Genomic DNA, 16,803 nt, shown 5'->3' with positions numbered 1-16,803 from the left:
TCATATAATCAATTAAGTGTGATTCCTTGGTTACTTTTTGTTCGTCATCATTATCTGTGCTTGGTTTGGCATCGTTACGGGGATTCCGCACCCGTGACCGTGTTTGTTATAAACAAGGATTCGGTTTCGTATTCGATCCTCTCAGATTCGGGACCTACAAAAACCCTACAAATCAAGAGATGATTAATTTATTTTTGAAATATTCAATGGGTAAACTTTACATAGATTTATATTTTGTATATCTTTGTTCAGAATTAATAGGTTAATGAATATCCTAGGGGCCGGGGACGATTTTCAAACCACTAATTTGGATCCATAATGAATATCCTAGGGGCCAGGGACGATTGCCAGTGGAGATTGGTGTCTACAAAAGCATCCATAATTTTATTGTAGGGACCCAAAACCATGTGCGTCTGCTCTATCCTCCATATGTCACCGTCTATTGTGAAATGATCATTATATCCTGTTCTTATATAAAGCGTTCAGCATTCCCAATACAACCACATCAAAACTCATCTACAACATCATATCTTTCACCAGGAAGCGCTACTTCGATTCTTATCTTCCTTCAACAACTTTTGTAAGTGAGCAGCCTCTCGCTTCCTTGAAAACATGGCCATTTATGTTGGAGAACAAGAGAAGAAGCGGTTTGTGGTGTCTGTATCACTACTAAGCGAACCTACATTTCAGCAGCTACTGCATCAGGCAGAAGAAGAGTTTGGCTACAACCATCCAATGGGCGGGCTCACGATTCCCTGTAGTGAAGATGTATTCACAGATCTGGCTTCTCGTTTGGGAGAATTTTAACTTGTATACATCTGTCTATATCTACAACAGTTTTGTAAACATCTAACCAGTAGGAACCATTTATAGTTGTAAATTTAGATCATTGATCCAGATGAATGAAATTTAATTTGGATATTCTTTTGAGTTCATGGTATTCTATATTTTTATAACATGGTTTTATTTGAATAAGAAGCGAGTTAGTAGCTAGTTAAAAAGGTTTAACTGGATAGCTACACTGAGAATTACATGCTCTCACATTTAGATAAAACCTGACAATAAGAAGATGTTTATACCTAATCCAGATCCTGCCTTGTAAAAAGCATTGAAATAAAGCCAAGGTTACACGTGTACGAGTCCCGAACTTGTTAACAATACAGACTCAGTTTAAATGGTTCTCCTGTTTGAATTTTCTATTAACATAATTACCATGGTCAAGGAAAGAGTTCCCACTATAGAGTCTTAAGTGTTCTTAAATGACCTAGCTAGTGTTTGAGGTTCACATAAACACCTGACTGGAACAAAATGGCAAGATAGATGTAATGGTGGCAGTCCAGAATTTGAGGTCAGCATAAACACTGAGCTTCAGAGATATTGAAGATAATAATCGCTAGCGCTCAACAACATGGAACTTCTTAAACCTCCACGTTACATGTAACGAAGGCATTCTAGAGTTTTTACTCATCTTATGTGTTGATCAGCGTGTGTGAGACAGTCAATAAACAATTTTCAGGAGGCTTAGGTTCCTTGCAAACATAACTCCCTAAGAAATTAAGACTGTATATTTGCTACTTTCAATCAGCAATCTTGTTGGTGCACTTGTGTCTGTACTTTGTCTGTATCCAGTCTCGATGTAAAACGATGTCTATGTTAGGCTTGTAAGTTTGACCAAGTCAACTATCCTCCTAGTTTGACTTGGCCAAACAGTTTGTTTATGAATGTAACATGTCTGGTTCGAAGGATATCTCATCGAAGGATAGTTAGATCCTTCGATGAGCTCGAAAGTTGAACCTTCGATGGATGGACCTCGATAGATAGTCCTTCGAGGTCACTGTGAACCCTTCGATGGAAGCCTGATCGAAAGATGATCTTTAGATCAGTATTCCTGATCCCTCGACTGGTTCAACATCGATAGATGATCCTTCGTGACATCTATCGGATCCTTCGGTCAGACCTGCTGTGTATGGGTATATATACCCATGCAGTGTATGTTGAAAGGCAGATGCACACATAGAGAGATAGAAAGTTGAGAGCATTCTGTCCGAAACACACACACATAGTGAGAGTTTGCAAAACTGATTTGTAAACATTGTGCTTGTAACCGGAACCTTCATTCGTATTAATACAGTGGTGTTAATCGGTGAACCTTTGTGTGTTTGTGTTTATACTTGTTTCATCTCGGTTTGCTTGCTAGCTTGGATTCCGCACTCGCTAGTGGGTTTGTATAACAAGGTTTAGGTTCGTCATCCTCCGAGAGGGACCTACAAGTGGTATCAGAGCCGTGGCTCTTTACCTTGTTTAAAACCGGGTTTGTTCAAGTTCTTGGTGTGTTTGGACACTTGGTTTAGCACCCGTTTTTGGTGGTTTTCTTGCTTTTTTAGACTGAAAAACGAGTTCTAAACCTTTCGGGAGTGTTCAAGGTTGGGTTGGGTAACTTAAAAATCTGTTTTTAAGTAACTTGGTGTTTTCCGGCCATATCTCCGGTGTGTTCCGGTGACCGGACCTTCTGGATAAGGTTTGCCATTTTGGGAAATTTTATTTGATAGTCAAAAAGTTGGTGAAAAGTTGTGTCTGCACATACCTTCTGCCGAAAGTTGTGCACCAAGCCATCACCTTTCCCACCTACCCGTCAACTTCGTGTCAGTGTGTCAGAAGCATTCGAAAGATATCCTTCGACATCGAAAGACCATCTTTCAATCAAAGACAGCTCAATAGATAAGCATCTTTCGAGTAGTCTTTCGAAGTCAAGGCATTATCTTTCGTTCTTGGAATCTTTTCGAAGGATACATCGTTCGAGCTACTGTTACTCTTCGAAAGATAAGGATTTATCTTGAAAGATAAGGATCTTTCACTGTGAATCTTTCGAGATTATTGAATCTTTCGAGATTAGTGTTCGAAAGATAAGGATCTTTCATTGTGAATCCTTCGTGATAATTGTTCGAAAGATAAGGATCTGTCATTTGTGAATCTTTCGAAGTCTTTGTTCGAAACTCAACAGTGATCTTTCGAACACTGTTGATCCTTCGAACAAGTCTTGATCTTTCGATTCTTGTCTGTTTGCATTTGACAGTTTGTGTTTGTGTAGGTTTTTCTATTAGTATTTGATCAAAATGAGTTGTACAAGTCCTTGGGATTGGAGTTTGGACTCACAATCTAGTCAAGAACTAACTTCTGCTGCAGCTTGGGCGAAAAGTATGTTTCCACCGCCATCAATCAGTCCAAGTCAATGGGCTTTGGTATCCAATCAAAGTCAAAGCATTCAAAACCTTTTGATTAGTGAAAGCGAAACGGGCAGCAACAATCGTCCGCCAAAGTTGAATCATATGAACGACTTTCCATCATGGAAAAACCGCTTTCACACGCATGTTCAAGGGCAAAGCACCGATCTTTGGACGTGTTTCATCAATGCATTCAATGCCAATCTGGAGGTTGCTGCGTCCACTTCAGAAGGTTATGCCAACATGCTGGAAAATGACAAGAAGGCTTATGAATTGGAGAAAAAGGCCTTTGCTACACTTACACAAGCACTCAACAAAGATATCTATCATCAGTTCTCCTACTGCAAGACCACGAAAACATTGTGGGATGCCTTAGTTGCTAGAGGAGAAGGCAATGCAGCTACTCGAAAGTCTCGTCATGATTTGTTGAAGAAAGAGTTTGAATCGTTTCAATTTTTGGAAAACGAAACTCTAAATGATATGACAACACGGTTCTATCATTTGATTAGTGAAATGTGTGCTTATGGGGTTGTATCTACTCAACAAGACATGGTGAATAGGTTTGCTGACGCCTTGCCTCCAAAATGGAGTTCGTTTATTGAGTTGTTGAAGCATACTGGAACTCTAGACACTGTTAACATCTATGAGTTCATTCAGAAGCTGGAACATAAAAATGATGAAGAAATCAGGAAAGCAAAGCGAGCTCCCGCTCCTCAGAATACAGAAATGTACCTTCCAGGTTTCGATGTTTTGGCAAGATCTGCTGCAGCTCAGCAACCTAAGCTGCAAACTGCATTTGTGTCCAACACAAGTTCAAGTTCTCTTCCGTTTCCTCAATCAACTGCTGCTCCAGCTTTTGATCCGAGGTCGTACATTCCTGTCCCAACACAGCCACAAGTCCAACCTCCACAACAACAACAGCAGGCTCACTATACAAGCAATCCTCAACCTCAAAACCCTAACACAATCCGAGTCGATAATTCAAACCTTTCACACCTCAGCATTGAAGTTGCTAAGGAGCACATGGAAATTATCAATACAATGGTCAGTGCTTACTGTGGTTTGGTAGCGGGTCAGCTTGGAAACATCAACATGACCAATGAAGATTATCAACAGATCGACAAGGAAGAAATGGAGTTGATGGATATTAAGTGGGCTTTTACAAGTGCAGTTAGAAGGGCCAAAGACTTCATGGCTCGTACTGGTAGAACTTCGTTGGAAGGAAAGAAAGATACGAAGTATGGGTTTGATATCAACGCCGTTACATGCTTCAACTGTGGTAATAAAGGGCACTTCAAACGTGAGTGCACTCTACCAACAAAACATGGCAATCACAACCCTTTCAGAAACCAGACGAGTACGACAAATGTGAATGCCCAACAAGAAAACCGTGAGAGGAGGATGGTGGCAGTTAATAACAATCAGGGCCAGCCTGGAACTTCAAATCCCAATCGGGCTCTGGCTGTTCAAGCTGATGAGGGATGTGACTGGTCAGTGCAGTTTGGTGATGATTATCAGAGAAGTGGAACAGCTTGTTATGCAAAGATCATCGAGCATGTTCATAAAGAAGAGTCTTCTGGAAGTGATGACAGTTCTGGTTATTCTGGTAGTTCTGATGAAGAAGGCTCTGTTTCTGGGGATAATCACTCAGAGTCTCATGTGAAGGAGGAAGGAGGTGATGATATTCAGGATCTACTGAATGAAGCTGATGAGCTTAAATGTCAGAAATCAATTCTGATTAGGAAGGCAGCTACTGCATCAAAGGAAATGGAGAAGTTATTTTCTGAAGATGGAGCTTTTTCTTTTCAAACTGCCTTTATGGCAAACGGTTCAGCCTCTTCTAGTCAGGTAAATTCTGAACCTCCTGCTCCTAGTGTTTGTAAATCATGTGCTGATATGAAGCTTGAATCAGAAAAGCTTCATAGTCATAATCAGAATTTGGTTATTGAGCTGTCGAAATGCAAAGAGGCGAACATGGCTTTAACTCGGAATGAAAAAGAATTTAAATCTGTAATAAAAACACTAAAGAAAAATGTGTCCGAGGTTAAAAAAGTAGTTTACCACAAGCAAGTGAGTATAAATGAATATATTAACATTGTGGAAGAAACTAAGAAGCAATTAGCCATTGCCCAATGCGAGAATGATGCGATCAAACAAAAATTGGATAGTTATTCTAACTCCCAATTTGTGCTTGATCACATCATTGATGTTCAACAACCGAAGGGAAATCAGAAAGGCATAGGGTATAAGAAATGTCCGCCCCCTTTGATGAACAATTATACCAAGATGCCTGATGAGGAGGAAATGCCTCGGTATGAACCCAGTGTGCCTCTAGATGTTGAGGAATTTGCTACTGGCCTAGGGTTCAAACCGGACAATTCTTCAAACACATCCTCTAAGGAACAAGAAACTTCATCATCCATGAAGCAAAGTCCTCCAATTATCGAGGACTATGAGACATCGGATGATGAGTCAGAAGTGGATGTAGGTGAACAGGACAAATCACTTAACAAGATGAAAGGAGTAGTTATTCCATGAGAGAATCACATTCTTTGTGATCCTGATACTCCTGATGTCTCATCTGTCAAGAAGCAAGTGATTGATCCTGTCAAAGTTGATAAGACATGTGTGTCTACTGTTAAAAGCAGTAACATGTTGTATACATTGGTTGGAGATAATAAAATCTACTCAGATCATGTTTTCCCAATTAAAAATGTAAATAAATCTTTGATTGACAAAGTCTTTGAAGACAACACAAACAAATTTTTGGGAAAAACACTTCCGGGAATTGTGGTAACACAATGTGATCCAATTCCTAAGGCTGAGATTAGAAAACAGTTTGGTAAACAAAAATCTTCAACCACTCAACAACCTACTGCTTCTAATGGTAAACAACCAGTCAAACGAGCTCAAAAGCATAAAGTCTCTCAGATGAAGTCTGAAACAAAAGGAGCTCGATTTCAAAAGAAAGCAAAAGATGTCAAGTTCGTGTCATCCAAGGGTACTGATAAGATTGAAACTTTTGAGAACAAATCTAACACGGATTTTGTAAAACAAGTGACAATCTTAAAATGTAACAGTGATAACAATTACACTCAACATACAAATGGGTGTGATGAAAAGGCGAGTACCTCGGGTTCCACGAGTTCGACATCTTGTGGTCAATCAAGTTCTCCTAAATTTGTTGAAAGGAGAACATGTTTTAAATGTGGAGAAATTGGGCACATCATCAAAAACTGCCCAAATGCTCCAAAGAACAAATTTGTTGAGAAAGCTCCACCTGAAACAGTTCATCCGCAACGTCGGTCAGTTTCACCTAAACATGATAAACGAACTGTAATAGAACAAGAAACTAAACAACAACGTAAGAACATGAAAACTGTTGAAAAAGCTTTGAAATCTGAAGTTAAAACAGTTCAAAGGGAACCAGGTGTGTCACAACCTGTAAAACCAGAATCTTCAAAAACTGGTAGGCAAAAACGAACTTGGTTACCTAAGGCGGGTGACAATTCAGGGGGAGCAGTTGTTCTTGAAAACCATCAAGAGATTGATATCACGTTTCGTGATGCTCAGGGACGACCCAAGACCACTAAGGCTTGGGTCCCCATTCTCAACTGATGTTTTTAAATGACATGTGCAGGATGTTCTAGGAGGAACTATTAATAGTCACTGGATTGTTGATAGTGGAGCATCCAGGCACATGACTGGCGACTTACGGCTCCTATACGACGTGAGAAATATTAGAGGAGGGTATGTTGCTTTTGCGGGTGACAAAGGCGGATTTATCACTGGAGAGGGAAGTATCTCAAATGGTATGGTGTGCTTCGATAAGATCAATTATGTTAAGCAAATTGATCATAATCTTCTCAGTGTGTCGCAAATCTGCGATAAAAAATTCACCGTGCATTTTGATGATGCCGGCTGCTATGTGCTGAAACCTGGATTCAAAATTCCACAAGAATGGATTCTCTTATCGGCTCCGAGAGTTAATGATCTTTATATTCTCGACATGAGCCAAGCGATTACAACATCTGCACAAGTCACTTGCTTTGTCTCGAAAGCCACGGAAAAGGAGTCTATATCTTGGCACAGAAGAATGAGACACATTCACTTGAGAAAGATGAACCATTTGGTGAAAAATAATCTTGTGAATGGTGTGCCTGTGAGAAGTTTTCATCTACAAGATATCTGTGTCTCGTGCCAAAAGGGGAAGCAAACAAAGAAGTCTCACCCTTTGAAGAAAATCAACACTGTCAGCATGCCTCTCGAACGTCTTCATATGGATCTTTTTGGACCTATGAAGCACAAGACAACGTTCGGTGATGCCTATTGTCTAGTTGTTACTGATGATTACTCTAGATTTTCTTGGGTATCCTTCATGGCACACAAGAGTCAAACTCCTGACATCCTCAAGGATCTTCTTACAATGTTGGAGAATCTCTATTCGTTGAAAGTGAAGAGGATCCGAAGCGACAATGGAACCGAATTGAAGAATCAAGTTATGGATGAGTTTTGTACTTCTAAAGGCATTCTTCATGAGTACAGTTCTCGTTATACTCCACAACAAAATGGTGTCGCAGAGAGGAAGAATCGAACGATTATAGAAACTGCAAGAACAATGTTAGTAGAGTCGGAACTCCCTATTCAATTCTGGGGGAGGCTGTATCGGCTGCATGCTACACGTTAAACAGAGTTCTTACAATAAAGAGACATGGCAAGACTTGCTTCGAACTCCTTCAGAAAAGGAAACCGGATCTTTCTTACCTAGAACCGTTTGGTGCTCCATGTACTATGATCGAGCCGGATGGAAAGTTTGGAGCAAGAGCTATCGAGGGTTTCTTCCTTGGATATGCTACTCCGAATTTTCGTGTTTGGAATCTAGCTACCAAAAAGATTGAGCTTTGGAGTGAAGTCAGGGTTCAAAGGTACACGAGTCCTGTTAGGGCTCCGGGTGATCCGTGGATGTTCGACTATGATGGGCTATTTGACTCCTTCAATCTGCCAACCTTTGACGAAGAATCAGCAGCGGCTAGAATGTTGTTGGAAAGTGACAACGCTGCTGTCTCGCCTTTGGTTAGACCTATTGTTGTTGACCCCCAAGCTTCTTCGTCTGTCAACAATATGGTTCAAAATGAGGTTTATGAAGATGCTGCTGATTATAATGATTCTTCTGAAGATGATGAATATCATGATGCAGCTGAAGGATCTTCGGCTCCAGCTGCTCCTGTTCAAGGTGCCTCTGGTGATACACCTCATATGCAGAATGTAGACACTGCTGAAGGGAATGCATCCACCTCTACCCACATTCCTTGTGTGGAGTTGGTTGTTGATCTTAATCTTACTAATTTGGGTATCAATGCACGTGTGCCAGAAAATCCTGAAATGAGGATTCATGATACCCACCCCCAGCAGAATATTATAGGAGATGTCCATCGCGGTGTGCAGACGCGTAATCAGCTGAGAAACAACCGGAATGCTGGTTTGTATTCAGCTATAAGAGTATCTGGTCAACAAAATGACTGGTCCTTCGCGTGTTACGTGTCACAAGAAGAACCAAAATCGTGGAAAGAAGCGTTGAAAGACAGTGCTTGGGTTGAAGCCATGCAGGAAGAATTGCAGCAATTTCAAAAGCTTGGTGTTTGGAAGCTTGTTGAAAAACCTGAGAATTACAAGAAAATTGGCACTCGATGGGTCTTCAAATGCAAGAAAGACGACCGTGGAGTGGTTACTCAAAACAAAGCACGTTTAGTCGTTCAAGGTTTTCGTCAGATAGAAGGAATCGACTACAACGAAGTCTATGCACCTGTTGCACGTCTGGAAGCTATTCGGATCTTTCTGGCTTATGCCTCATTCAAAGGATTCACGGTTTACCAGATGGACGTCAAAAGTGCATTTCTACATGGTGTGGTTGAAGAAGAGGTATATGTCGAACAGCCTCCAGGTTTTGAAGATCCTGTCCATCCCGATCGGGTTTGGTTGCTCAACAAAGCTCTCTATGGTCTTCATCAAGCGCCACGAGCTTGGTATGCAACCTTATCTACCTATCTGCTGGAGAACGGTTTTCGAAGAGGTCTTATCGATTGTACTCTCTTCATCAAAGAACAAGATGGAGATCTTCTTCTGGTACAGGTATACGTTGATGATATTATTTTTGGTTCTACTAATGATGTTTTGTGTAGGAATTTCGAGCGCATTATGCAGGATAAATTCGAGATGAGTGCTATGGGGGAAATGACCTTTTTCTTGGGCCTACAAGTACAACAAACTGAGTCTGGGATATTCATCCATCAGACTAAATATGTTGGTGACATCTTGAGCCGGTTCCAGATGTCCGATGCAACGCCCATTGGTACCCCACTGCCACAAAATCACGGAATTACTCCTGACTTGAAGGGTGAAGCTGTTAGTCCCTCGTACTATCGCGCAATGATCGGATATCTTATGTACCTCACAGCATCAAGGCCAGACATAATGTACCCAACGTGCCTGCTTGCCAGATATCAAGTCAACCCGAAGGCCTCACATCTTGCAGCTGTAAAAAGGATTTTTCGTTATTTGAAGGGCTACCCTGACACCGGTCTATGGTACCCTAGGGATAATAACTTTGACTTAGTCGCATTCAGTGATTCTGATCATGGCGGATGCAAAATCGACGGTAAATCCACAACGGCTGGATGTCAGTTTTTAGGAAATCGCCTAGTCACATGGCAGTGCAAGAAGCAGACGTGCGTCGCTACATCAACATGCGAAGCTGAATACATTTCTGCCTCAAGTTGTTGCTCCCAAGTCCTTTGGATCCAACAACAATTGCGGGACTACGGTTTTGAATTCCTAACTACTCCTATTTACGTTGATAATTCTGCTGCATTACAGATCACTAGAAATCCTGTGCAGCACTCAAAGACCAAACACATCGAAATCAAATATCACTTCATACGTGATTGCTTTGAGAAAAGGCTAATCGATGTTGTTAAGGTCCACACCGATGACCAACGTGCCGACCTTTTTACCAAAGCTTTTGACAAATCTAGATTTGACTTCTTATTATTGGTAAACGGCATTAAGGTCAAGCAAGAGTAAACCAACATCGGAAAATCATTTTTGTAAATACCTCTGTGTTTTAAATTTGTCTTAGTTTGTTGATTTTAGGGGGAGTAAATCCAAAATCTGAAAATCCAAAAACATCAAAAAATTTCAAAAACACAAAAACAATAGAAAAACAAAAATGAGTTTCCTAGCGAGCAAAAGAGAAAATGATAGTACATCAGTGGTCTATCCAAACCTCTTTAAACCTTAAATGAAAAACGATAAGCAGCTCTATATAAGATGTATCGGTAGGCTCACAATCATTTTAAAGTGTGCAGGGTGATATAAATCTTAAATCGACTGAAGACCAGGTGGGAACCATTCATTGGCATATGGTCTTAGTACCGAAATTTCGTTTGATAGATTGCCGAGGTTCTGAGATATTCGGTCTTTATGCTGCTTATCATCTGGGTATCATGGTTGTATCTTTTACCGAAAAATAACGGGGACGCAAGTCTAGATCTTCCATGATACTATACATACGTGTACATAATACATACTGCATTCGACCTCAATAAGTGATAAACAATCACATGTCCAAACAAATAAGTGATAAAATATCACATTTATCCGGGAGTCAAGTTCGTCTCTCTGCTGTACGAAAGTAATGACCTGTTCACGGACTTGCTCCTGTGCCCTCATGCATATGAAAATCAAGTTCCTCGTCAATAAGTGATTATATCACATAGGGCTTGTTTTCAAATCAAAATAAGTGAGTATCTCACAGCTTATACGGTCAAACAGATGATAATCGGTATACTCACCGGTAAGATGAATTCTCGTGCATACCTTGATACGGGAATGTGTCGTGATGTGGATGAACACCGGTCGGTAAGTATAAATCATACCTTAACGTATCCCCTCGCCATGATTACATCTGATAAGTTGAGCTTAAGTGGATAACAATACCGATAATTGTTATAGGATGCTTATCTTAATATTAACTAACTGAACAACAAGAGTGTTTTGGGCATGACTGTACACTGATATGATTCTCTTACCCTCGAAACTCGCAAAAAGAATGTCTGTATATATTTATTTACTGCTTAACTTTTATTGTTTTATTTTTAAACAGTTTCGTCGTTTGGTGCATATCAGCACGACATTAGCGGTGATGTCGTTTGATAACACTCAAAGGATATTAAATTGTTGTCTTTTAAGTTATTCAAAAATACCAAAAAGATTTTAGGTGTGTTTTAATATAAAATTTATAAAAGCCAAAAAGATTTTATTTCTACTTTATTTTCGATCGGACGATGTTGGAGCTCGAGTCTTCGTTACCTGAAACCTGAACGAAAACCGAATTGACTACATCTTCATAAACGGTCAAAATTTGCAAGTTTTGAAAGTTAAATCTAAAATTGAGAAATTTATAAAACTTTCAAACTGTCAGACGGTGTTTGATTGTGACATGGTCATACGTGTGTCATTTGTTTATGTTTACTATATTCCAAGCAGTTGTTCTCATTATGCGTTTAGATTTCTTGCATGTGCAGATTCTAAAGGCAAGGAGAACATGGTCGATGACAAGCTTTGGAATGAAGTCACGACGTGAAGGCACTCAAGTGATGATAATGATCGAGTTGCCGCTTGCCATCATCAACACCACAAGGATCTCACTTCATAAAGATCAAGTCATTCACGAGCATAACTCAAGGGGGAGCTTATGTTAAGGGGGAGTTTGTCAACACACTTCCTACATGATACGGGTAGTTTGTTGATACACTCTCTGCTTTCAAGACGTGAAGACTTTGAAGATCCTCCGACATTGAAGACTTGAAAGGACATCAGAGTCTTGAAGACATGAAGATCAAGAATGATCAAGGTCAAGACAAATCTGCAAACATCGAAGATCGAGACAAAGCTACAGCCAAGGGGGAGTTTGTTGGTGCACTTGTGTCTGTACTTTGTCTGTATCCAGTCTCGATGTAAAACGATGTCTATGTTAGGCTTGTAAGTTTGACCAAGTCAACTATCCTCCTAGTTTGACTTGGCCAAACAGTTTGTTTATAAATGTAACATGTCTGGTTCGAAGGATATCTCATCGAAGGATAGTTAGATCCTTCGATGAGCTCGAAAGTTGAACCTTCGATGGATGGACCTCGATAGATAGTCCTTCGAGGTCACTGTGAACCCTTCGATGGAAGCCTGATCGAAAGATGATCTTTCGATCAGTATTCCTGTATTCCTGATCCCTCGACTGGTTCAACCTCGATAGATGATCCTTCGTGACATCTATCGGATCCTTCGGTCAGACCTGCTGTGTATGGGTATATATACCCATGCAGTGTATGTTGAAAGGCAGATGCACACATAGAGAGATAGAAAGTTGAGAGCATTCTGTCCGAAACACACACACACATAGTGAGAGTTTGCAAAACTGATTTGTAAACATTGTGCTTGTAACCGGAACCTTCATTCGTATTAATACAGTGGTGTTAATCGGTGAACCTTTGTGTGTTTGTGTTTATACTTGTTTCATCTCGGTTTGCTTGCTAGCTTGGATTCCGCACTCGCTAGTGGGTTTGTATAACAAGGTTTAGGTTCGTCATCCTCCGAGAGGGACCTACAAATCTTGAATTAGAGGGTAATTTCCGTTTTGTTTTATATTTAAGCATCGATGTTAGTGGTTAAAGCTGTAGTTTAAACACTAGTTTGGATAACCAAGTCTAATGCAGATCACTAGGTTGGAGGACACAGTGTCCTACAAGTGATAATTGTTGACTCAATCATCAAGACAAAGCCATGTGACATTGGCCTTCTTCACTACTTATTGTCCTCAAGGCCATATAATTATTCATGTTGATCTCCTGTTTGGATTGTGATTGAATATCGATCTCCACAAATTCTTTATAATTTTATTTTCTAGATACAAGACCATGTGTGTTTGTTTTCTCGTCCATGTGCCCCTGTCTATTATGTGCCTCATTATATCTTCTTGGTATATATATATCATTCAACATGCACAATACACCCACATCTTCCTAGGAAATCATCTACAATATCACCCAACCAGAAGCAATACTTTGATTTTTTTTTCCATAACAAACATTTCCAAGTGAAACAAACTCACACTAGCTTGAAAATATGGCCATCCGTATGCCTCGTATCATTCAAGCAAAAAAAATTCTGAGGCGGTCATTATCTAATGGAAGCAGAACTCCAACATATAAGGACATCCCAAAAGGCTATTTTGCAATTTATGTTGGGGAACAAAAGAAGAAGCGGCACGTGGTCCCGGTGTCACTATTAAGTGAACCTATGTTTCAGGACTTACTGCATCAGGCGGAGGAAGAGTTTGGGTACAACCACCAAATGGGCGCGCTCACAATTCCATGTAGTGAAGACGTATTCACGGATCTTGCTTCTCGTTTGGGAGCGTTCTGACATGTATACGTTTGTCTTTATAACCGCAGTTTTGTAAACAGCTAACAATTAGGAACACTTTATAGATAGATGTAAATAGAGAATTGTTCCAGTTGAATGAAATTTAACTTGGATGTATTTTTGAGTTGAAGGAATCTTAACTTTTTTTAATTGCTGGTTTTCTTAAAAATACAAAGCTTGTGATCAGCTAGAGATAAAGGAAAACAAGTGGATACTTACAAAGAGAATTACGTTTCTTATTTTGTCACTCAAACTGACACTGCACTCAATCAACTAAATTTTACACCAGGAAGAGACATCCATTATACATAAGTCACCCACTGAACTAAAACAAAACAAACACATGTCCTCACATCATTTGTTAACAATATGGTCTCTGATTACAGCAGAGAGAAATTCAAATTATGATAATTACCTTGCATAGGAACGAATCTCACCTGTTAGTATTTTACATGTTCTTGTAATAGTTGTAAATGATGTCCACATAAGCATGTCACAGGAACAACAAAGGCAACTTTTCTGACCACTACAATCATTAGACATGAAAAAATCAGCACACAGCAACTTGACTACATGTATAAAGATATGATTTAAAGGAGATGTTCTAAAAGTTCGCATGTCATATGTAATGATCAACCTGGACGAGACATCCAAAGAACGTTTACTGGAGGTTCTTGGTATTCCAAAACTGTTGATACACTTTTGTGTGGACGCGGCAAGTTCGGTTCGACACTTTAACGGAATGAAGACCAAGTCGGATATCCTCCTATCCTACTTGGGTCCGACAAGTTTGTCTCATTTGTTTTGTAATGTATAAATGAACAATGCATGTTGCATACTTGGTTTATGTCTGTTTGTGTTTTTATAACGGTCTGCAGCAAACTGTTAACAGTTTGCATCATATCCATGTTTGGCAGCCCTCGACGAAACTCCCAAGTTTCGTCGAGCACTCATATGGGGAAACACCCTTTGTGATGAAACTCCAAGTTTCGTCATCTAGTGCATGGGGAAACTCCATGATGAAACTCCTAGAGTTTCACCAAGCTAAAGGACAAAACCATCATGAAATTCTAAGTTTCATCATGCTAATGGACAAAACCATGGTGAAACTTCAAGTTTATCCATGACGAAACTTGTGTTGTGATGAAACTCCTAGGAGTTTCACCATACTATAGGACAAAAATCATGGAGTTTCATCAAACCTTGTGTAGTTTCGCCATAAGCCCCCATGTTTAGTCACTGTTGTGTCCAGCTGCCAATATAAACACACATGGTTTTACTTTGAAACTATGAGAGCATAACCCACTGTAATAGTTTACTTCAAAATGTGTGTATCGGTTTGAACCTTTGTTCTCATATAATCAATTAAGTGTGATTCATTGGTTACTTTTTGTTCGTCATCATTATCTGTGCTTGGTTTGGCATCGTTACGGGGATTCCGCACCCGTGACCGTGTTTGTTATAAACAAGGATTCGGTTTCGTATTCGATCCTCTCACGGGACCTACAAAAACCCTACAAATCAAGAGATGATTAATTTATTTTTGACATATTCAATGGGTAAACTTTACATAGATTTATATTTTGTATATCTTTGTTGAGAATTAATAGGTTAATGAATATCCAAGGGGCCAGGGACGATTTTCAAACCACTAATTTGGATAACCAGCTGAACCATCGTTCCTTAGGTGGTAAGACACAATGACCCAATATGGAATTTTTGGTTGAAATGCCAAGACACATGCATGTGATATTGGTCCTCTTATTCACTAGTTAATGTGATAAGAACTCTGACCATATATATTTCCTGGTATAGTCCTTCTTTGCTTGCCAGTGGAGATTGGTGTCCACAAAAGCATCCATAATTTTATTGTAGGGACCCAAAACCATGTGCGTCTGCTCTATCCTCCATATGTCACCGTCTATTGTGAAATGATCACTATATCCTGTTCTTATATAAAGCGTTCAGCATTCCCAATACAACCACATCAAAACTCATCTACAACATCATATCTTTCACCAGGAAGCGCTACTTCGATTCTTATCTTCCTTCAACAACTTTTGTAAGTGAGCAGCCTCTCGCTTCCTTGAAAACATGGCCATACGTATGCCACGCATCATTCAAGCAAGAAAAATTCTCAAACGGTCCCTCTCTAATGGTAGCACCACTCCTGCATCTATGGACATCCCCAAAGGCTATTTTGCCATTTATGTTGGAGAACAAGAGAAGAAGCGGTTTGTGGTGTCTGTATCACTACTAAGCGAACCTACATTTCAGCAGCTACTGCATCAGGCAGAAGAAGAGTTTGGCTACAACCATCCAATGGGCGGGCTCACAATTCCCTGTAGTGAAGATGTATTCACAGATCTGGCTTCTCGTTTGGGAGCATTTTGACTTGTATACATCTGTCTATATCTACAACAGTTTTGTAAACATCTAACCAGTAGGAACCATTTATAGTTGTAAATTTAGATCATTGATCCAGATGAATGAAATTTAATTTGGATATTCTTTTGAGTTCATGGTATTCTATATTTTTATAACATGGTTTTATTTGAATAAGAAGCGAGTTAGTAGCTAGTTAAAAAGGTTTAACTGGATAGCTACACTGAGAATTACATGCTCTCACATTTAGATAAAACCTGACAATAAGAAGATGTTTATACCTAATCCAGATCCTGCCTTGTAAAAAGCATTGAAATAAAGGCAAGGTTACACGTGTACGAGTCCCGAACTTGTTAACAATACAGGCTCAGTTTAAATGGTTCTCCTGTTTGAAATTTCTATTAATATAATTACCATGGTCAAGGAAAGAATTCCCAATATAGAGTCTTAAGTGTTCTTAAATGAGCTAGCTAGTGTTTGAGGTTCACACAAACACCTGACTCGAACAAAAAGGCAAGATAGATGTAATGGTGGCAGTCCAGAATTTAAGGTCAGCATAAACACTGAGCTTCAGAGATATTGAAGATAATAATCGCTAGCGCTCAACAACTTTATGGAACTTCTTAAACCTCCACGTTACATGTAATGAAGGCATTCTAGAGTTTTTACTCATCTTATGTGTTGATCAGCGTGTGTGAGACAGTCAATAAACAATTTTCAGGAG

The 16,803-nt window shown here is 39.7% G+C and overlaps 1 protein-coding gene across 1 annotated transcript; it reads left to right on the top strand.

The window, feature by feature from the left end:
- Nucleotides 1-483: 483 nt before the first annotated feature.
- Nucleotides 484-16,211, top strand: LOC110936035 (auxin-responsive protein SAUR21). The gene is made up of 2 exons (XM_022178384.2): nt 484-612; nt 15,789-16,211. The coding sequence occupies exon 2, from the start codon at nt 15,789-15,791 to the stop codon at nt 16,086-16,088; it is 300 nt and encodes a 99-aa protein (XP_022034076.1). The 5' UTR covers nt 484-612; the 3' UTR covers nt 16,089-16,211.
- The last annotated feature ends 592 nt before the right edge of the window (nt 16,212-16,803 follow it).

Source organism: Helianthus annuus, chromosome 6 (genome assembly GCF_002127325.2).
Source record: "Helianthus annuus cultivar XRQ/B chromosome 6, HanXRQr2.0-SUNRISE, whole genome shotgun sequence".
Classification (NCBI taxonomy): Eukaryota; Viridiplantae; Streptophyta; class Magnoliopsida; order Asterales; family Asteraceae; genus Helianthus; species Helianthus annuus.
Note: the sequence above shows the minus strand (reverse complement) of the source record. Positions and strands in the feature narration are given on the sequence as shown.

What these genes read in the sequence shown, in the direction of transcription:
- LOC110936035 (XM_022178384.2), top strand. Translation starts at nt 15,789, where the DNA reads ATGGCCATACGTATGCCACGCATCATTCAAGCAAGAAAAATTCTCAAA.